At 49.9% G+C, this 22,887-nt stretch overlaps 1 protein-coding gene across 1 annotated transcript in view; it reads right to left on the bottom strand.

Moving 5' to 3' along the window:
- RETREG2 (reticulophagy regulator family member 2) overlaps window positions 1-2,129 on the bottom strand; it is a 132,178-nt gene extending 130,049 nt beyond the window's left edge. The window contains exon 1 of the mRNA XM_078679192.1: window positions 1,804-2,129. Within this exon, the coding sequence (XP_078535318.1) occupies window positions 1,804-1,991 (188 nt within the window). The 5' untranslated portion in view covers window positions 1,992-2,129. The remainder of the gene's footprint in view (window positions 1-1,803) is intronic.
- Window positions 2,130-22,887: the final 20,758 nt, after the last annotated feature.

Genomic DNA, 22,887 nt, shown 5'->3' with positions numbered 1-22,887 from the left:
CTTCTGCCAGAGCTGGCACTACCAGCAGGACCTCACCTGACAGCTGTCTGAACTACAGCTCCCAGAATGCACCGGGGCACAGCGGCCACGTCCACCCTTCTACTACCAGCAGGACCTCACCTGACAGCGGTCTGAACTATAGCTCCCAGAATGCACCAGGGCACAGCGCCACCTCCACCCTTCTGCCAGAGCTGGCACTCTAGCAGCAGGACCTCACCTGACAGCTGTCTGAACTACAGCTCCCAGAATGCACCGGGACACCGCGGCCACATCCACCCTTCTGCCAGAGCTGGCACTCTACCAGCCGGACCTCTCCTGACAGCTGTCTGAACTACAGCCCCCAGAATGCACCGGGGCACAGCGGCCACGTCCACCCTTCTGCCAGAGCTGGCACTCTACCAGCCGGACCTCTCCTGACAGCGGTCTGAACTACAGCTCCCAGAATGCACCGGGGCACAGCGGCACCTCCACCCTTCTGCCAGAGCTGGCACTCTACCAGCCGGACCTCTCCTGACAGCGGTCTGAACTACAGCTCCCAGAATGCACCGGGGCACAGCGGCCACCTCCAACCTTCTGCCAGAGCTGGCACTCTAACCAGCAGGACCTCCCCTGACAGCTGTCTGAACTACAGCTCCCAGAATTCACAGGGGCAGAGCGGCCACCTCCACCCTTCTGCCAGAGCTGGCACTCTACCAGCAGGACCTCACCTGACAGCTGTCTGAACTACAGCTCCCAGAATGCACCGGGGCACAGCGGCCACCTCCAACCTTCTGCCAGAGCTGGCACTACCAGCAGGACCTCACCTGACAGCTGTCTGAACTACAGCTCCCAGAATGCACCGGGGCACAGCGGCCACGTCCACCCTTCTACTACCAGCAGGACCTCACCTGACAGCGGTCTGAACTATAGCTCCCAGAATGCACCAGGGCACAGCGCCACCTCCACCCTTCTGCCAGAGCTGGCACTCTAGCAGCAGGACCTCACCTGACAGCTGTCTGAACTACAGCTCCCAGAATGCACCGGGACACCGCGGCCACATCCACCCTTCTGCCAGAGCTGGCACTCTACCAGCCGGACCTCTCCTGACAGCTGTCTGAACTACAGCCCCCAGAATGCACCGGGGCACAGCGGCCACGTCCACCCTTCTGCCAGAGCTGGCACTCTACCAGCAGGACCTCACCTGACAGCGGTCTGAACTACAGCTCCCAGAATGCACCGGGGCACAGCGGCACCTCCACCCTTCTGCCAGAGCTGGCACTCTACCAGCCGGACCTCTCCTGACAGCGGTCTGAACTACAGCTCCCAGAATGCACCGGGGCACAGCGGCCACCTCCAACCTTCTGCCAGAGCTGGCACTCTAACCAGCAGGACCTCCCCTGACAGCTGTCTGAACTACAGCTCCCAGAATTCACAGGGGCAGAGCGGCCACCTCCACCCTTCTGCCAGAGCTGGCACTCTACCAGCAGGACCTCACCTGACAGCTGTCTGAACTACAGCTCCCAGAATGCACCGGGGCACAGCGGCCACCTCCAACCTTCTGCCAGAGCTGGCACTCTACCAGCAGGACCTCACCTGACAGCGGTCTGAACTACAGCTCCCAGAATGCACCGGGGCACAGCGGCCACCTCCAACCTTCTGCCAGAGCTGGCACTACCAGCAGGACCTCACCTGACAGCGGTCTGAACTACAGCTCCCAGAATGCACCTGGGTTTTTAAAAAGCGAGCAGCAGATGCCACGCAGGATCTCCCCTTCCCCGGGGGCAGCACTGCCACCGAGCCCCCCATCCCAGCCCCCCCTCTCACCAGAGCCCCCCGGTGAGGGCCGCCGCGCTCCCCGCACTCTGCACCGGCCGCTCCCACACCAGCAGCCGCTGCGCCGCCTCCAGGGGCCCTTCCCAGCCGCGCAGGGCCGCTCGCAGCTCGGCCGCCAGCTGCCGGATCTCCCGCTCCGAGGGGGGCGCGGGCGACGGCCCACCGCCCGGGTCTGCCATGCTGAGCGCCGAACGGGCCGCAGATGGTACGCGCCGGAACCCCCTGCTGCGCGGGGATGGTTTGACCCGGGAGCGCTCGTTGTTTTGATCGTAATCCCCCGCAGTTCAAGCCCGAGCGTGACGTCACTGGGCGGAAGTGATCAGCTGATGCCGACCGAGAATGACAGGAGCGCGCGCTGGGAGCACGTGACGAGGGAGAACTATGGAAAGAGAGGAAGGACAGAGCGTCTAACACCAACAGGGAGACAATAATACAGACAGTGAAACTGTTGTCAAGGTAGCATGAAGGAAACTTTCAATTCTATGAGGGGACTGGGGGCGAGGATTATGCATGAAAATCCTTTTATTCCACCCAAGCAGCGTACAAAAGTTCTCGTCAGTGTTTTGTGTGGAAAAAATAAATGCAGGCACTTACTAAAATTAAACTGTGGGCAGGGGTGTGGTGGGCGGAGCTAGGGGCGGGGCTAAGAGGCAATATTGTGATCTCTCTCACTTTGTAACCCTACTAATCTGCATTCCTTTCCCTTTTCACTGCCCCTTAGTGTTATGTTTATAAAACCAGTGCTTTTATCTAATTTATTGCACGCGCGTTATGTTCTCTGCACGCGCGACCTGCCGGTGCTTTGTGACGTCAGGGGATTCTACCTGACCTCCGGCAGGTTGACAGTTGAGAGTTGTCAGTTGCTTTTAGTGGTGACAGCGTTTAGACGTACCTTGGTGTTAGGACTTAACTTCAATAAAAGCCTTTCAACTTACCTGCCTTACTGGTCATCTTTACACTTAGGTCTCTCTCATGCGCCCTACTTGTAATATAATACATTTTAACATTTTATTGTTGCAAATATGAAGCTCAAACACCTCCAGTCTTACTGACTAAGGTATGCCCCTGTTTTTGTGGCTTGGGAAAAATGAATGGCTTTTGACAATGTTACCAATTTTTCTACCCACTGGTATCAGGGCTGCCATGTTTCATCCTGCTTATGTGTGACATTTACATGTTTTCAGAATGCCTTTGTGTGACATTTGTATGTCTTATGTGTGACACCTGGAGTGACGCTTCACTGAAAGTTTAATTATTAACTTGAACCAGGTAAACTGCCAAAGCAGTGCAACATAGTGTCCTCGGTATTCAATTACTCCGAGCAGTACCAGTAACATGCCCATGAGTACATACTGACATGGAGATGGTTGATTGCTCCAAAACTGTACTTTACTGTCTCCATCTGTGAGAATCTCATCAAGCAAAGAACTTTCCTTTGCACTCTCGTACCTGGAGTCCTGCTTTCGTAATAAAATAAAAAACACTACCTTCACCAAAATAAAAATGAAAAGCCTGGACTGGTCTTCGTACTCACATGAAATCAGAACACTTCAGAACTCTGTCCTGCAGTAACTGAGTACAGTGCAGCCTGTTTCAATACCAGAAATTTGGTGCCATCATGACAGACCTGATTCCATTTGAACAGCAGTTTCAGCAGTGTCTCACCCATCCTCCAGATATCCGCAGCACCCTGTCCCAAGCTCCCGAAGCCCAACATCCCTCCAGGCTTCTGCAGCACTGACTGCTTAATCCAGGTTTATGTAACATTCACTCGTCGTACTGCAGATCTCCCGCCCTTTCGGCTACAGCAGAAGAACTCTCTCTTGTCCCAATAGAACCCTGCAGGGGTATTCCCACCAAAACATGCCACTACCGAAGTGTCATCTCCTTCCTCCATGTTTTTGTAGCAGTGCCTCCTTTCAGGCTTCTGCAGCCTGAACTCACTGCCCCCATGTTCCTCCGTGCTTCTACAGTACACCTACTCTTTTATCAGTCTACGCTGCACTTCCCTTTTCTCAGGATGCAGCAACACACCTTGCTGGCTTCCTCTAGTATTCCCTCCACCAGTAGTGGTACAGAACCCTCCCTCCGTTGGACAGCAGCACTCACTTTCTTCATTATAGCAGTCAATCGACCCTCCGTTGGACAGCAGCACTCACTTTCTTCATTATAGCAGTCAATCGACCCAGTATAATGGCAAATTTCAGCCAGGGCTGTTTTAGTCAATATCACTATGACTTATGTGGGGAAACTGCAATCCCCAGGATGCTTAGTGTTATCAACTAAAATGGTCTTTGCTGAAAGTGTCCCTTATTAGTCAGCTAACGGCCGTGTTGGGATCTCTTTGAGCACACCCATTTTTCTGGCACTCATGCAACCTGAATGAGTGCACTTTATCCCTCCAGGTTATTGCTGAGCTTCACTGCCACCCTTGTAATGTGAGTGTGTTGCCTTTGTAGCTCTTGGTGTTTTAGTAATACAGTAAATCAAACAGCCCTTGAGCTGAACATGATGCATGACAGGATGAATTTAAGTTGCACTTATTTCCCTTACTGCCAAGCCTTTGCGTAGTCTCAGACATCCATCCTCTCCACACAAAGGTCTGTACTACGTAGTATTACACGTTTGTTAGCTCTCGTATCTAACTTATGATGCCGCTTCGGCTCTCTTCTTCTGGTTTCACTTGCTTGTGCCATTTCTGAGAGCTAATCTAGCTGAAGGCAGAGATTTGTCGGTTAGTCAAGTGCACTTGGACGTACTGTGGGACCCTAAAACACTGGTCATGCCGGTACAAATTCGACCAGGTGACATCCTTACTTGCAACATGCAGATCCTGGATTTGTATTGTACATAGAGACTCAGTGGGTTACTGCGTTTGTTACAGAGATCCTTTACTTACTAGCAGTTAATAAGTTAACATCCTTCTACTATAGCACAGAGATCAATGAACAGGCATCAAGAAGCTGTATTCAAAGTGAAAGGCATAGCTCTGGTCGTTTTTAAGGCCTCGCCTGAGCCAGCGCACATGCGCTACTCTGCAAGGCATTTAGTAAGGGCTTTTGAACTCTGAACACACACTCTTGCGCCTTCCTTTTTAATCACCTGCAATGGGCCTTTGTGTGCGTCTTTCTAAGAAAGACAGCACGCAATTGGTCCGAGGTGGGTGCATGTCCCGCCTTCTCTGTCCCCCGTCCTAGGGCGTTTGGGAGCCAGCAGCAGCGCCATCTGTTTCCAATTATCGCACCTGTGTCTCTGGTCGCGTTCATTGGAAACAGATTGCAGTCAGCGCTGGTCACGCTGGTTATTGCCATGGTGATCAAAGAAGCAAAGTCCGGTGTTTGTTTACTCTGAGGTCAGCCTTGCTAGGCTTCTGTGGAAATATCTGACATTGGGGCTCCCAGCTGCCCATTGTCCCAAAAGATATCTCTGTGCCTAGTACAATGTAACCATCCAGGTGGTGTGTATTTTTTAAAGTTCTTAGGTGGAATTCTAATGTGTTTACGTGTTCAGTGCGGCGAACAAAACAGTGCCTTTGAATATAATATGAGCTGTGTTTAATGGGCGGGAAAGTCTATTTGTTGTCCATCAGTAATTCTGCACGGTAGCTCTCAGTTGCTAATATATTTTCCATGAAGACTTGAGTGCATAATCTGTCCTGAGCTGTGCTGGTTCTCATTGGCTAATGCCTGATTTGCTTCAAACTATTTGCATCGTCTCTGCGAGGAGCAGTTTTAATAAGCTAGACTCGTCTTCGTTTGTATAAAGGTAACACAAATGCTTAACACTTTTTATTATCACTTTTCAACATGATGCACAGCAGCCGCAATGCTCTACAACATAACCAAAAGTTCTGGCTAAACACATAAGGTCCCGAGACCTATTGGCTATGCCAATGCTTGTCCTTTAAGCTTTCAATAGTCCAATGTTGCTGGGTTCATATGTTATGTTATGTTATTTGGATTTTTTAAGCGCACAGCTGTCAGCACAGGCAACCACTGTATTATGTTTTAAAGCAAGACTTTGTGTTTCTCCAGACCACGTACTCTTAACATATAATACCTAATGGATGATATGTGACTCCTACACGTTGTAACACCGATTACTTTATGTATAAACCTAATGTACATTGATTAACACACTTGTACAATTAATTGTCTATGTATAAAATGTTTGTCTGTAGTAAATTAATTTGACACCCTACATTAAAATTTATAGTCCTATACATTGAATTAAAAAAAATTAGTAAGTTGTATTTAGATCATTGGTGTAATACTCATACAGACATGCATTGGGCATTCTTACAGTGGCCGCTGCATGTAAAGTTCATTGTGGGTGATGGGTAGAAAGCAGCTTTACAGGCTCATGAGATTGGCCAGGTCAGTAGTGGTATGATAGCGGGACAGCCCGAATGATGAAGTGGAATCGATTGAGGTGGAACAAGTAGAGCAATGGCAGTGTAAGCAGATTTGAGAGAGTGTTCATATGTTGAGGGGAGGATGTTTGCGAAAGGTCTGAGAAGTAGGGACTTTTAGACCCCAAGCAAACACATTTGTTTCATGCCAAGACTAGGAGCTTAGGTCTAGTTTTTGCTGCAACACGAAGCCAACAACACTGGTGTTGTATTACTTTCAGTGCCCTATTATGTGGTCAGGGTGAAGGACTTTGGAGTGGGGAGCAGAGAAGGGAATTGGTCAAATTAAGTGACTGTCTCTTTTCAGGCCTCTTTGTGACATTTTAACTGAAGGGTGTGATCCTGTCATCTTACTGTGGCGACCCTCACACCTATCAAACAGGACTTTTCTCCTTCTAGCCTTCGTTAAATTTTTAGCCCGTCACTTCTTATATAATGTGAATAGTCTGTCACAATTTTTTATTTTTTATTTTTGTCTCATACTGTCATGACTGCTTTGTAAAAGAGGCTTTTTGTTCAAATATCTTTAGGCAAATCGATATAATGGACACCTTGCAAGACAAGTCCTACTGGAATCACTTTAACACAAGGGTCGTTTCATAAACCTATATCATTGTGATACATGCCAACATTTTAAAAGAGTAAGTGTGAGATTTTTTTTAAAATGATCAGGAGGCAATTTCTGGTGGAAGACAGCCAAAATACCCAATTTTGGCTAAAAAAATCAGGCTGTCCTGCCTGAATCGGGTCATTGGCATTCATGCATTCTGTGGTGTTACTTCTGTAAGATCAATTCTGTGTTACTTTTTTGGAGCCACACTGCTGAAATAGCTGTAATGTGTTAGTTCTTAGATTTAATTGAGATTGATTATGGAGTGGTGTGGCTCACTGGTTGGAGTGGTGTGGCTCACTAGTTAGAGGCGGCAGACCCGGAAGCAGAGAACGGCCCGGGACCAGGGTTCAATTCCCGACGCGGCAGGGTCGTGGACCAGTGTCAGCGGACTCGATAATTCTCGCCTCGGTGCCTACTCTAACCAGGGATCACACTCGGCAACTCTGGGCATTAGCTTGCCTCATCTCCACAACGGCCCCCCACATACGCCGGGGATGCCAGGTTTCACCTTGGAGATACCCAGTAGGGACCATCTCACAGGGAAAGCCAGGACGGGTTCCCCAGCGGTCTACAGCGCCACGACGCCTCAGGGCAGCAGTGTGCTTTACAAGACACATACATTTACATTTACATTATAATCTGCTCTTGTAGATTCATTAATGCCAAGTTGAGTGTGGATTTCTGGTTACTGAAGTGCCAATTAGATGGTCACAGTGGGGACTGGTCTTCAAAATTAGTGTTTTTAATAGAAGTTGTGCATGAATGAAGAAGTCCATTGGGGTCCATTGTACCTCCTTCAAATATATATGTATATTGAATAGACTTTATGCTTATCCTTAAAATGTTTTCTGAACACTATTTGTGCATAACTTGAGAGTTGCATCTTTGGGCTGGTTTTTGGGCTGATACTGCTCTGTGTTGGACTGAATTTGGGCTTTTACTTGGACCGCTTTGGGCTTCAGATGGGTCTCAAAATCTGGCAACACTGAGGGTGAACAATTAAAGGGATCTAGATTTTGAAGAGACGTTTCTGGTATCTGAAGTATTCTTTTTGTCCTTATATGTAGAAAAGTGTAAATGTAATATTATTTTTCAGATTTTCCATGTGTACAGATTATTTCAATGTATGACACATAAAAGACATTTTGCAATTCTATACAATGCACAGTAATGCATAGTGTGGAAACTTAAAGAAAACTTGACAAATGATACACCATGATCTCATTCTAACACCTGTGGTTAACTGATGTTTCATTTAATATCACATAGAGCCCTTCGATCTATCATGGACTAGACATATATTTAGAAAACAATATGTTTGCTTTAGATAACCCGCACCCACCAGGGTTTCCCCTTGGTGGCATGCTTCATCATTGGGTCCTTCCCGTTCCGCTGCAGAACGGGGCTCGCTGCGATCTATGAGATACGTGGAAGCACTTATAGGTGTAATATAATAGATGAATATTAGATGTAAAAAATCGGAGTGGGGGAGTTGGGAGAATTTAAAAATACCTGCCTAATAGGTAAAATCAGTGGCGTCACTAGGGGGGTGCGGGGGGTGCGGACCGCACCGGGTGACACCAAAACATGGGGTGACACCAATCTGCACTGCAGCCTCGCCTCTGCTCTCACCTTTACTGTCGCTCCCTGTGCAAGCTTGTTCCTCATGCTGTTCACACTCGCCAGGGTCTGCAATGCTTGACTGCAATTTTCTTTGCTCACAAGGCAACTCTATAGCAGCCTAGCTCACCCGAGGGTGCATGTTTTCCTATTTTTCAGTATCTTGCACAGTCTTCAGTTTTGCAGTGAACCAGTTCTAAATTTCAGCTTGCTCTTCAAGACAGTGCCACCTGTTGCTCGCCCTCTTGTTTATACAAATCCAGGGAAGACAGATGGAGTAAGGGAGAGAGGGAGACAGAGGGAGCTAGAGGGAGTAATACAGAGAGAGAGGGACTGAGGGGGACAGAGGGAGTAAGACAGAGAGAGAGGGAGACAGAGGGAGCTAGAGGGAGTAAGACAGAGAGAGAGGGAGCTAGACAGAGAGAGGGGGCTAGAGGGAATAAGATAGAGAGAGAGGGAGCTAGAGGGAGCAAGACATAGAGAGAGGGAGCTAGAGGAAGTAAGACATAGAGAGAGGGAGCTAGAGGGAGTAAGACAGAGAGAGGGAGCTAGAGAGAGCAAGACAGAGAGAGAGGGAGCAAGAGGGAGTAACAAAGAGAGAGAGGGAGCTAGAGAGAGTAAGACAGAGAGACAGAGGGAGCTAGAGGGAGTAAGACAGAGAGAGAGAGAGCTAGAGTGAGAAAGACAGAGAGGGAGCTAGAGGGAGTAAGAGAGAGAGAGGGAGCTAGAGTGAGGAAGACAGAGAGAGAGGGAGCTAGAGGAAGTAAGACAGAGAGAGAGAGAGCTAGAGGGAGCTAGACAGAGAGAGAGGGAGCTAGAGGGAGTAAGACAGAGAGAGAGGGAGCTAGAGGGAGCTACACAGAGAGAGGGAGCTAGAGGGAGTACGACAGAGAGAGAGGGAGCTAGAGGGTTCTAGACAGAGAGAGGGAGCTAGAGGGTCTAAGATAGAGAGAGAGGAAGACAGAGGGAGGTAGAGGGAGCTAGACAGAGAGAGGGAGCTAGAGGGAGTAAGATAGAGAGAGAGGGAGCTAGAGGGAGGAAAACAGAGAGAGGGAGCTAGAGGAAGTAATAGAGAGAGAGGGAGCTAGAGGGAGGAAGACAGAGAGAGCAGGAGCTAGAGGGAGTACGACAGAGAGAGAGGGAGCTAGAGGGAGTAAGACAGAGATAGAGGGAGACAGGGGGAGCTAGAGGGAGCCAGAGAGAGGGAGCTAGAGGGAGCTAGACAGAGAAAGGGAGCTAGAGGGAGTAAGACAAAGAGAGAGGGAGACAGAGGGAGCTAGAGGGAGTAAGACAGCGAGAGAGGGAGCTAGACAGAGAGAGGGAGCTAGAGGGAGTAAGACAGAGAGAGAGGGAGACAGAGGGAGCTAGAGGGAGCCGGAGAGAGGGAGCTAGAGGGAGCTAGACAGAGAAAGGGAGCTAGAGAGAGTAAGACAGAGAGAGAGGGAGACAGAGGGAGCTAGAGGGAGTAAGACAGCGAGAGAGGGAGCTAGACAGAGAGAGGGAGCTAGAGGGAGTAAGATATAGAGAGAGGGAGCTAGAGGGAGCTAGAGCGAGCAAGACAGAGAGAGAGGGAGCTAGAGGGAGTAAGACAGAGAGAGAGGGAGCTAGAGGGAGCTAGACAGAGAGGGAGCTAGAGGGAGTAAGACAGAGAGAGAGGGAGCTAGAGGGTGCTAGACAGAGAGAGGGAGCTAGAGGGAGTAAGATAGAGGGAGCTAGAGGGAGGAAGACAGAGAGAGGGAGCTAGAGGGAGTAAGAGAGAGAGGGAGCTAGAGGGAGGAAGACAGAGAGAGAGGGAGCTAGAGGGAGTATGACAGAGAGAGAGAGGGAGCTAGAGGGAGTAAGACAGAGAGAGGGGGAGACAGAGGGTGCTAGAGGGAGCAAGAGAGAGAGAGCTAGAGGGAGCTAGACAGAGAGAGGGAGCTAGAGGGAGTAAGACAGAGAGAGGGGGAGCTAAAGAGAGTAAGACAGTGAGAGAGGGAGCTAGAGGGAGTAAGACAGAGAGAGAGGGAGCTAGACAGAGCAAGACAGAGAGAGAGGGAGCTAGAGGGAGCAAGACAGAGAGGGGGCTGGGGAGTAAGAGAGAGGGTGCTAGAGAGAGCTAGAGGGAGTAAGAGAGAGAGTGGGAGCTAGTGGGAGTAAGAGAGAGAGAGGGGGCTAGAGGGAGCAAGACAGAGAGCGGGAGCTAGAGGGACTAAGACGGAGAGAGAGGGAGTTAGAGGGAGTAAGACAGAGAGAGAGGGAGCTAGAGGGAGTAAGGCAGAGAGACAGGGAGCTAGAGGGAGTAAGACAGAGAGGGAGACAGAGGGAGCTAGAGGGAGTAAGACAGAGAGAGAGAGAGCTAGAGGGAGCAAGACAGAGAGAGGGGGCTAGAGGGAGTAAGAGAGAGAGAGGGAGCTAGAGGGAGTAAGAGAGAGGGGGCTAGAGGGAGTAAGACAGAGAGAGAGGAAGCTAGAGGGAGTAAGACAGAGAGAGGGAGCTAGAGGGAGCAAGACAGAGAGAGAGAGGGAGCTAGAGGGAGTAAGAGAGAGAGCGGGAGCTAGAGGGAGTAAGAGAGAGAGAGCGGGAGCTAGAGGGAGTAAGACAGAGAGAGGGAGCTAGAGGGAGTAAGACAGAGAGAGAGAGGGAGTTAGAGGGAGTAAGACAGAGAGAGAGGGAGCTAGAGGGAGTAAGACAGAGCGAGGGGGTAGAGGGAGTAAGACAGAGAGAGAGCGGGAGCTAGAGGGAGTAAGACAGAGAGAGGGAGCTAGAGGGAGTAAGACAGAGAGAGAGAGGGAGCTAGAGGGAGTAAGAGAGAGAGCGGGAGCTAGAGGGAGTAAGACAAAGAGAGGGAGCTAGAGGGAGCAAGACAGAGAGAGGGAGCTAGAGGGAGTAAGACAGAGGGAGAGGGAGCTAGAGGGAGTAAGACAGAGAGAGGGAGCTAGAGGGAGCTAGACAGAGAGAGGGAGCTAGAGGGAGTAAGGCAGTACCTAGCGCCGTACATTTCCGACAGAGGTGGTCCATGCGGTAAGTCGTGAGGGGGTGACACCATGAGTTACCCGCACCGGGTGACACCAACCCCAGTGACGCCACTGGGTAAAATATTCTTTATTCGCACCTCTAGTGGGTATAGGTGAAAGGCAGGTAAAAGAACGAGACTCGAGGGAATAATGTTCCTGAGTTTGTAACGGTCTACATGTTTCAAGCCCTACCCCAAGGTTTTTCATCAGGACAGCTGCAATCAATCTGAAGGGTAAGGAAAGTAAAATACACACATACAGCACCGTATTGGTGTTATGCCTGGATGATCTGTAAATACATAATGTGAAAGCTAGTCTGCCAGGAGTCCCAGGAGTCTCTGGCTGTATCACAATATATTTTATGTGCATACTTTTGTATGGCTATTGTAAGGTACATTGTTTCTACTCCTCAAGAATTTTCACCTCTGTATATAACTCATGATAAAGTAATAGACATTCACAGAGGTGGGCACATCTAGTGAAACCAAAACCTTGTGACACACAAACATTACTGAGCACACCAAACATAGTTATCGAGCACAAGAGACTGAAGTTAAACATAAATGTCCAGAACATACAATCAAAATAAAATACATGAATATACCACATGCATGTTGTAGGAAACTGGCTCTGTGTATGCTATACCAAAATAAGGTTTAGTGTGCACAGAGTCCAGTGGATCCCCAAAGGCTTACAGAGTTAAAAGTAGATAATACCTTACTCTCTATTTGTGGTAGTGTGGACGAGCAGTAAGGCTTTATCAGAGGGCTGTGTTAAGCAATTATTGTACACACTCAGGCAAGAAATGATGTCACACACTCAAAGACTGAACTCAGACCAATTGTTTGTGTAGAACGTATTTCTTTAGTTTAATTTTATTTTTAGAACCAAGCAGGACTTGGTACAGGTAAGTAAAATTGTAATTTTCAAAACTGGTTGATCAGAATATGCAAGCTGGATGAAATCGACTTTCTTACAGGTTTGTAAAATATTTGAAAATAGTTGATATTTGCAATTACTTTGTGATTAGTTTTTAGATGACTTTTTAGAGTACTTTTGAGATTACTTTTTCTACTTGTTGTGGTATGCCTAGATATCACACTGGGGCATTTCGCTAGAAGAGGGTAAGTAAAAAATGTTTGCATTAAAACACAGTTGCTTGGATATTCGTACAAACCAAACTCAACACTTTGATCTTTTTCAGAGGAAAAAGTCAATGCAATCCCATGGAAGAAAATGCGGTTATCGGTTTGCAGGTAAGCAATCGTTTTTATTAGTTGAGCTTCTGGGATTAGAAGAAGGGTTCCCCCAGGGTCAAGGATGCACTCAAAGAGCACCCACAGTGACACTAGGGCGTCCAGGTGCCGAGTGCTGAGGTCCAATGTTAGCCTTTGTGTCTAGGAGGATGTCGGTTGGTGTCTACTCTCGGGCAAGCCACAGGGTTGAGGGAGCAAAGCTCCTAGGATTAAGCTCAGGGCACAAGGGGATCAGAGTTAGCTCACAAGGTGGGTGCACCCACAGCGGCACAGGGGCGGCCGAGTGCAGAGTGCTGATTTGGCGTCGGGTGCCCTGTTGTTTTTAATGGGAGATCTCCTATCGGAACAAAGACTGCAGGCTCGGGTAGGGAGGCTTCCTGGAGGCGACCACCGGTTGGAGAGGTGAGTTGGGATGCAGAAGGATGCCTGGACACCGTTGGTTGGGCCACCCAAGGCCGTGGGGCATCAGGAGAAGGGGTGTCTTTAGGCATCGTATTTCTTTACCAGCTCCGGTTGCATCAGTGTAACCCTCCAGATAGAGGCTGCAGGCGTCATCGGGTGGTTTGAGGTAGGTCAGAGATCACCAAATTCCATGTCAGGTTGGCTGGGAGGATCTCCTCATGGTGTTGGGCCACTCGAACTCAGGCTGTGGGCGTCGGGTGCAGAGTGGTGCAGACTTGAGGATTTGGCCGGAGCCAGAGTCTGGTTCTTGAGCAAGTCGGGTGCTCACGAGAGACAGAGTCTTTGCAGGGAAGGCAGGGCAGTTCCTCCGGGTTCTGGGGGCTGCTGGCGGCTGTACACGCCGGGATTCCGCTGAAGCAGTTCGAGCTAAGGACATGCCGGTAGGGCTGGGGCCAAGGCAGTTGGTGTCTTCCTCTTCTTCCTTCAACACGGCTCTTCGGTCCTTCTTCTTCTTCTTGCTTATCTAAGGAGGCAAGCTTCGGGGTCACCACTAAATATTACATATAGGGGCGTTTCAGGTAGGTACAGGTTGGGACCAATGGGTCCCTTCCTTGGGGTGGGTACACCCCCTACTATGCCAACCTCCAGTGGGAGGGGGCATAAGACTCTCTCTGGTTGACTGGTTCCCCCATCTTCAAGATGGCGGGGACTGAGAGTTGTGCTTCGCCTCGCCTCCTTCACCTGAGGGATAGAGTTGGAAAAGGTGGGTACAGCTCTCCTCCTATCTTGGTTTCCCTGCCAATTCTCCCTCCCAAAGTGGGGGTTGCGATCGGTGGGGGCCAGTTGCTGGGAACAGCAAATGGCAGGGTCAGCTAATAGAGGCGGCAAGCCTTTGAAGCTTCCCCTGCGTGGACCCTTCCCATCCTGTGGGAGAATGCTTGGCACCTCTGCCCAGGATGTGCTTTTTACAGGACCCCGAGAGTGGGAGGCTCTCAAAGCAGGGGTCTAGAAACATGTCTGGGGTGGCAGATGGCTAACAGCCACTCAGCCAGGACACTAGAGTTAGGTAATTTTCCAGGGGGCATTTCTAGGATGCCCTCTGGGTGCATTTTATGTTAAATCCAACACAGGCATCAGTTTGGGTTTAATGGGCTGAGAAGTGTGATACCAAACTTCTCAGTCTTCAGTAAAGCCATAATGGAGCTGTGGAGTTCGGGGTGCCAAACTCCCAGCCCATGGTCTAAAATAACTTTACTGCACTTACAATGGATGTATGACGTAACAACGCGAGTCAGTACAACGCGTTCCGATTACATCGCGGTCGTTACAATGACTGCGATGTTACCACGCTATGCCATACAACGCAAGTCTTTACATCGGCTTGCGCTAGATGGTGTGCTAACATTAGAAAAGTGTAATTTACTATTCCAACTCCAGTCCACTTAACAGTAGGGAAGGTGTTGGGATAGTAGACTCCGTCAGTCGATCAGTTTGCGGTTGATAGCTGAAAGAGTTAAAGTATTTGGTACCCAATCTTCTCAAAAGTTCTTTCCAGTACAGAGAGGCATGACTTGGGTTTCTGAAAGTCCATATAGATGAAAGATGCATACTATAAACATAGCTGCTAGTTCTACTATAGGGGGGGGCTAAGTGGGATGACGTGTCCCATGTTAGTGAAGAAGTCCACAATTACGGTTGGATATTCACTAGATAGGGTAACTCCACAATAAAATCCTTGGAATTTATGCCCCAATGCAGAGTCAGAGTGGATGGAGGCTGAGATTATCTTGTTGGACTTGTGTGCAAGGATTTTGTTTCAGTGCATACTGTGCACTTATGAACATTTTTTTTATTGATGGTTTGCGACAAGGACACTGAAACATACTGGCTGATCAACTCTGTGCCGGCTGCCCAGCTGTGGGAGAATCATGATAGCATTCCACGATCAAAAATACGGGGCACCGATTATTCCAAGGAACAAGGGTAATAAACTCGCACAGAACAGTGTTCTGTTCTGTATGAGCATTTCATGATGATTTGTTGAGTAGGCTTGCAGGGTGGAAAACATTTCTACTCAATAAAACATTCCTCTCAGTAGCAACCTTTTGTTGGATTCCTCTGGGTCCATTTCTGAGTCTCAGTGTCTTGTTTCATTCTCTTTGTTATTTCAAAGAACCTCGGAGAATCTTTGGTTGATAAAGCAAAGACGAAAGCCGAGGTGGTGGCCATTTCAGATTCATCAGTTTGTGGAGACGCAGCATCTGCTTGCCTGTAAATGATGACATAATTGAATCTGGAAAAGGATAGAGTTCTTGAGAAGTTCTTGCTAACTAGGTTCAGGTTACAACAGTTTCATCACCTGCTTATTAGACCCAAGAAAGATTCTTTTAGCAAAACCCCAGCACCCTGTGGCTGCGACGGAAAGTCTCCACAGGATATGCTGCATTTTATGTTTTTATGTGGTTTTTATGAATACCCGCGAAAACGCTATTTGACTGTGCTTTTAAAGAAACTTAATATTAAACTGATCCGACCAGCCCTGTTATACTTACAATTATTGCATACAAACAGTATTCTTCAAGTGACTGAATTTTTAAAATTGTCCCTTAGACTGTGAAATTGCATGGATCAATAAATGTTACTGTATTAATGCATGAGACTGTTGAATAAGGGTCAGGCAGATCAGGTCGATTACCCCTTTTCAAGGTTTGCCCGGCGTTAGCCGCCTCTCACCCAACTCACGGTTACCAAATAAAGAGGCAAGCGCTGGAGATGGGAAGGCAGGAAACAGGAGTTTATTCCGACGGTGCAGAACACGTCAAATCAGACAACAGAGTATCTTCTCGAGGTGCTCTAACCGCATCTCTGAGGCCTGGCCTCTTATACACAGGTTTATGGCTTTATTACATTTATGACATCCGTGGTATTGCTTTGAAGTTCACAAAGGCATCGTTGGAATCCCCGGTTCAGGCCCGTTCTCACACATATCTACAGTAGAGGTCCCCACCCAAATCTCAGCATGATGGCTATCGCGCAGCTGGACATTCCGCTGGGAACAGGAATGTGGGCGATCGGTCGGATCTAGGGGTGTGAAGGCATTGATTAGTCCCCGCTCCTTTGATGTGGGGCGAGGTCCTACTGTAGGGGGCAATAAACTGCATCTGTTGAGCTGGTTGATGGCCTGGGGTCAGGCCGGACAATCGGGCAGGGAGGAAGAGGTTATCGAAAGGGCCTGTTCTATGAATGAGATGAAAGAGTGAGGGGGGGTTCAGCACGGGATGTGGCTCGGAGGCAGGGTCGCGCTGGAGGTGCGTTTATGACTCAAGCAGGAGAGACCGGGGGCTGTCGGGGATGCTTGCGAGGCTGGGGAGTGAGGGGGAGAGAGAGACGCTGGCTATCGGGAGTGGGCAGAGAGGTCATGGCAATCAAAATGGTTGCTGCTTACGCGCACGTAGGGATCTGAAAAAGGACAAGATGGCGCCGATAATGTTTACGCCATAATCCAGATTTTAACAGTCCTCCCTTTTCAACATATCTAGCCAGCTTGTCAATTTATGTCTATCCCCATTATATTACGTATTTCGATATCATACAAAGCTTTCATACGTTCAGCTTCGAAATTCGCAGTCTTAGGGCACATGCAGTTAGCAATGAGTGAACACAAAGGTGGCAAGCATTGAATACCTAAGCAACACCCACACAGTACCACGACCGGTATCAATATAAATGTAAACAACCTCCATCCCCTGTCCTTCAAAGTACCCCAAAACCAGCTCCCAAGCGACCATCCATCTTGCTCCTGGTGGACCTCTGAGGAAAGTCTGTGGAGGTGCTCGATTGCTTTGTAGACTGAGGGCGAGTTATCTGGCACGTAGGTGCAACAGCAGGATCCGATGATGCGGCATGCTCCTCCACGGTCAGCTAGAACCACATCTAGAACAAGGCGGTTCTGGAGAGCCACAAGGCGGACTGCCTGGTTCGGCCGTATTGTTAGTGAGGATGCCAGCCGTGATGTTCATGGTTGTTTCTACTGCCTGGGTCAGGTGTCGGATGGCGCGGCTGTTTGCCATTGGGCCCCACAGAGGAACAAGTCCCTTCACTGCATCCAGGAACTGTGCTCCGGTAGAGTCGGCTTGTTCAATGTCTCTTGCGCGCTTCTGCCGGTGATGGTTTGCTGGGGCCACGTACATTGGAGGGAGAACGAAGGCGATGTAGCAAGTACCCCCCCAACTTTTTGGAAGCCAAGTGTAAGCTTTGGTGCCACAAACAAAGTACATATTCGGAGAAGCAGCAAAGGAGGGGGGATCAATTGAGTCCAACGTTCTGGTGATGTGGCAGGAACTGTGACCCACTAGCTGTGTTCCCAGGCCTTCGAGGCATACGAGGCCCGTGACATTGATAACAGACAGAGCCACAGTCAGAGTGGCAGCAGTTCGTTTCCGTAGGTAGGAGAAGGTGGGTCTGGCTGGATTATGGAACACCTGCATTTCAACTCGTTCCTTGGCAGGGATGTCCATATGGAAGGAGGAACCAGAGGTCAAAGGACAAAAGGGAGCAGATGTCCTCCCGGTTTTGTTCAGCCAGAACCCTTGGAAAAAGTGTGACACTGTTTGACCAGAAGTGGCGTTGTCCTTGTAGCTCTCTTGCAAGAGGATCAACCAGGCAAGGCAGGAGCCATGAACCGAGAAAGGGGAAGGGATGAAAGGGATGGAGTGTCCGGTGGCATGCGGGAGCAACCCGCAGATCCAGCAGTTTGTGGCGTTGGAGGCAAGGTTGTGTTGGTGCAACAGTTGCACGAAGGAATTGTTCCAGAACTCCTTACGCCTTTCTCGGAGCTGAGGTGAAAGGGAGATCAGGTGATGCTCTTTTATAGTGGTTGGCTGTGCAGTGGTCAGCAATATCTGATGAGCGGGTGCGCTCTCTTCCACGATCCAGAAGGAAGTCATGAGGAGGAGGCAAAAGAGGAGGACAATGAAAAGGGCAATTGTCTTTGATTTGTGCATACTGTCAGTCTTTGGGTTCCTGTAGTGGGTATTTCCGGTTGCTTCCATCATCTTCTTATCTGGGGCTTCCATCATCTTCGAGGTGCTCGGTAGTGGGCAGAGCCGCAGACTTCGTTTAGCTTCTCTCCGGGTAACCCTTGGTTGTGTTTAGGCTACCGTTCTGAGATTCAACTTAGTCCGTGGTCTACTTAGCCGAAGCTCCCTCCTTTCGACGCAGGAAATACCCTTCCCTGGATGGCACAGTGGGATCAGAGAATTTTGCAAGTTCGAGTGCCTCGGTATCAGGATAACAGTTCAGTGATGGCCGGTCTTTGTTCAGGAGCTCTTCTTGGGCGCTGACGTTTTCTGTCGTGGCCAGGGTCGAGGAGACCTTCTTACAGTGGTGTGCGTGCAGCCAGTGTCATTTCCCCTCCACTCGAAGAGCCGTCCGGGTGGTGATCAGTACTTGCCAGGGGCCCGTCCACCGGGGTTCCAGACTCTTCACCCGTTGGAAATTTCGGATCAGCACATAATCCCCCGGTTGGATATCGTGACCCGGACCCCTGGAAGCATCGGGGATGGCCTGCTGCACCTGCTGATGAATGACAGACAACGTTTTAGTCAATTTGCACAAGTAATCAGACAGTAGGACATCCGGGACGTCGTGAATGGAGGTCGGTTTAGGGGCGGTCCAGAGGTTCATCGGTCGCCCAAATACAACCTCGTAGGGGGTCAAATGGTGCTTAGTGGGAGTGGAGCGCATCGATAGCAGTGCCAGTGGGAGGGCATCTGGCCATTTAAGTCCTGTGGTGGCCACAATCTTCGACGGTTTTAGTTTCAGAGTGGCGTTGTGTCGCTCAACTAAGCCAGCAGATTGGGGGTGAAAGACTGCACGAAACCTCTGTTTTACACCCAACCCTTTCAAGATTAGTTGGATAACTTCAGCTATGAAGTGGGGGCCGTTGTCTCTCCATAGAATTCGACAAAGACCGTAGCGAGGAAAAAACTCTTTCAGTAGTACCTTGGCAGTGGTCATGGCAGTGGTATCACGGGTTGGATAGGCTTCTACCCATTTGCTGAAGGCACACACAATGACTAATACATACTTCAAGCTTTGGCATCTTTCTAGTTGGATGTAGTCCATCTGGAGGACCTCAAAGGGGTGGTCGGGGACCCCAAACCCTCCCCGGGGTACCACAGTTCCTTTCCCAGGGTTGTGTTGCAGGCAGATAAGGCATTGCTGGACTAGGCGTCTGGCTGAGTCGGGGATTTTGTCGTTGTGCCAGACCTTGGAGATGAGTTCGATCATGGGGGCAGATCCTATGTGTGCGGGGGAGTGTGCCATAGTCAGTATGGGAATCAGGTACGAGTCAGGCAGCAACCATTTGTTTGTGTCTTTTGTCCGCCAGCAGCCTTCATCGTCTTTTAAGCCTACCCGTGCCCACTCAGTCAGTTTGTGAGGTGTGCTGGCCAACTGGATGTCCTTAATCGTTTCCCTAGCGTCAGTCCATTTTTCTGCTTGTGACCTGGTCACATACATGCGTGTCGTCGTCCTATTCTCAGCTGTGGTTCGGGCAGTGATGTCGGCCAGAGCGTTTCCCTGTCCGATTAAGTCTGTCACCTTCCTGTGTGCCTGGCATTTGATTACGGCTAATCGTTTGGGGAGGAGAACTGCTTCAATCAGGGCGGAGACTAGATCTCCGTGGAGGATGGGTGTGCCGTGGGACGTCAGGAATCCCCTTTCCCTCCACAAGAGTCCAAAATGGTGAACCACTCCGAAGGCGTACTGGCTGTCCGTGTAAATGTTTGCCACGGTCCCTGTCGCTATAATACATGCTCGTGTGAGGGCAATCAGTTCTGCCGCCTGTGCGGATCGTTGTGTGATGCGGGCTGTCTCAATTACTGTTCGGGCTGTCGTTACTGCATAGGCAGCTGAGGTGGTGCCGTCGGAGAGTTTGATGCAAGAGCCGTCTACCCATAGCTCTCCGTCAGGGTCTGTGAAGGCGGTGTCTCGGAGGTCAACTCTACTCCTAGTTTGTTCGTCTGTGAGGGTCACACAGTCATGTATAGGGGGGACATTTGGGTCGTTTTCGGGCAGAGGCAACAAGGTGGCTGGGTTCAGTGTGGTGCATCTTTTCAGCGTGATGTGGGGTGCAAGCAGAGTCAGTTCGTATCCAGTCAGTCGTGCGCTAGTCAGGTGTTACGTCTTAGTCTGGTTCAGGAGGATGTCGACAGCATGGGGCACTAATACCGTGAGGGAATTCGATAGTACGATCCCCTCACTTTGTCGGATAGAGACAGCAGCGGCAGCTACGGCTCGAAGGCAGGCAGGCAAGGCTCTCGCTACGGGGTCCAGGGTGGCAGAGAAATAGGCACAGGGTCGTTGCTTGGGGCCAATAGTTGGAGTCAGGACAGACAAAGCGCACCCCTCCCTTTCGTGAGTGTAGAGAGAGAAGGGCTTGGTGTAATCAGGGGTTCCTAGGACTGGTGCAGAACAAAGGGCGTCTCGAAGTTCTTTGAAGGAAGATTGGCATTCGGGGGTCCAAGGGAGTGGGAAGGGGACATCTTTGGCTAGTAGGGAAGGTAGTGGCTTTACAATGAGGCTGAAATTTGGCAACCACTGCCGGCAGAAGGAGGTGAGGCCTACCAGGGAGCAGACTTGTTTCTGGGTCCTTGGGACAGGGGTTTCTAGAATGGCCTGAATTCGATCGGGTGTAAGCTTTCTCCCGTCTTTGGACAAGAGGTGGCCTAGGTAGGTGACCTGGGGTTGGCAGAATTGCAACTTTCTATTTGAGACCTTGTGGCCATTTTCCGCAAGGAAGTGCAAGAGTTGGATGGTGGCTGTGACTGCAAGGGGAGTGGTGTCGGCCGCCAAAAGGATGTAATCGACGTACTGTATCAACACCACTCCCTCCGGTAGCTGAACGGCGTCCAGCTGTCTCTTGAGGGCCTGGCTATAGATGCTGGGACTTTCTGTGTAACCTTGGGGAGCTCTACAAAATCTATATGAGCGGGATTTTAACGTGAAGCCGAAAAGGTAGCGGCTGTCTGGGTGGATGGGGATGGAGAAGAAAGCGTTCTTGAGGTCTATTACAGTGAAGGTGGTGGCTGTGGATGGAATCAGGGTCAGAATGGTGGCGATATCTGAGACTACGGGGAACTGAGGTACAACTACCTTGTTGACCTCTCGAAGGTCGATGATGAAGCGGTACGCTTTCTCATCTCCATCGCCCTGCTTCTTCACAATGGGTAGGATAGGGCTGTTGCAAATATTGCTGACTAATTCCTCTACCACTCCTGCCTCTACCAGGGACTGGATTATCATTACCAACGCCTTCTCACCTTCGGGCGATATCCGATACTGTGGGAGTTTTGGGAGTATCGCGTCTTGGCGAACAGTTATGTGCACGGGGTCGATCATCATTCGTCCTACGTCAGCGTCAGTTTTTGCCCACAGATACAGAGGTAGAGAGTCGAGTAAGGATGCGTCAGCGTCAGAGATGGAGAACATGTGTCGAGCGGGATGAGGTCTGAGCAAAGTCGGGTTATCGTACAGAATGACTCGAACTCCGTCCTGTGAACACCTGATAGTAGCTCGGAAATGCTTCAGTAAGTCAAGTCCCATAATGGCATCGGGGGTGTTGGAGGAAAGCAGAAACGTCGTGTTAGTGGGGTTACTGTCCAAGTCGAAGGAAACCGGTGCGGATAAGGGGTAAGTGGAGGGCGTTCCATCAAAGCCTATTGATGTTATGCGTGAGCCAGACAAGGGTGCCCTTGGAATCAGTCGTTTAGATAACGCACTACGTGTCGCGCCAGTGTCTACCAGAAATGGAGACTTTGTACCTAGGACCTTAGCGGTGACATAAGGACCTTGCTGGTCAACATAGAGCTCGACTGGATCCCTCCCTTGCCCTAGGCAATCCTATGCGAAGTCGCGGGCATCGTTACAGTCAGTCTGCTGGCATTGGTTCTGTCGGGGGTGGTCAAAAGTGTTCGGTCTGCCTGATCTGTTATTGCTGGCGTCGTTTGCGTGCCCTCGTCCCTGTCCTCTATTTTTCGGCCCACCCGCTCCGTCTTTTGCGTCCCTATTTTTGTAAATTTCTAGCAGGACCGGGCACTGGGACTTCCAATGCCCATATCCTTTGCAAAACGCACACTGGTTCTCATCGAGGTCTGTTCGTGGAGCGCCGGGTGCGGGTGTGCGGTCTCTAGGGGGCGGATTTCTAGGAGCATTCGACTGGTAGTTTCCTCTATACTGTTCCCTTCTGTCGTCACTCCTTGCAATTGAGCAATCATCACTCGTTCTTTCAAGTCCTTTTTCTTTTTCTCAGTTGCCCTATCGTTCTCGTTCTTTTGCCGTTCGTAGTATTGAGCCATCTGAAGGATAGCCGCGGGTTTGGAGGCAGCCCAACTACTTTCACTAGTCTGCAGTTTTTGCGAGACTTCTGGTGTCAGGCCTTTTACAAAGTTCTGGACGAACAAGTGATGTCCGGTCACAGAGGTCATGTCCTGGCCACTGTAATCGGAGAACACCGTTTCGAACCGGGAGAAATAGTCTGAGGCATCTTCCTGTGGTTTCTGGCAGCAAGCCGTTACTATCGACCAGTCCACCTTCTTTTCTGGTACTATGGTTTTCAGTTTTAGTACTATTTTGTCTGGCAGGTCTAGAATCGATTTCAAGGGTTTCTGTCCGGGCTCTCGCTGTTTGTCTATGCCATCGAGTTGTGACCAGGTATGTCCGAACAGCTCAAGGTGGTCGACTTTCCGGATTTGCTTCCACACATCAGCTGGCAGA

Source organism: Lissotriton helveticus, chromosome 3_1 (genome assembly GCF_964261635.1).
Source record: "Lissotriton helveticus chromosome 3_1, aLisHel1.1, whole genome shotgun sequence".
Taxonomy (NCBI): Eukaryota; Metazoa; Chordata; class Amphibia; order Caudata; family Salamandridae; genus Lissotriton; species Lissotriton helveticus.
Note: the sequence above shows the minus strand (reverse complement) of the source record. Positions and strands in the feature narration are given on the sequence as shown.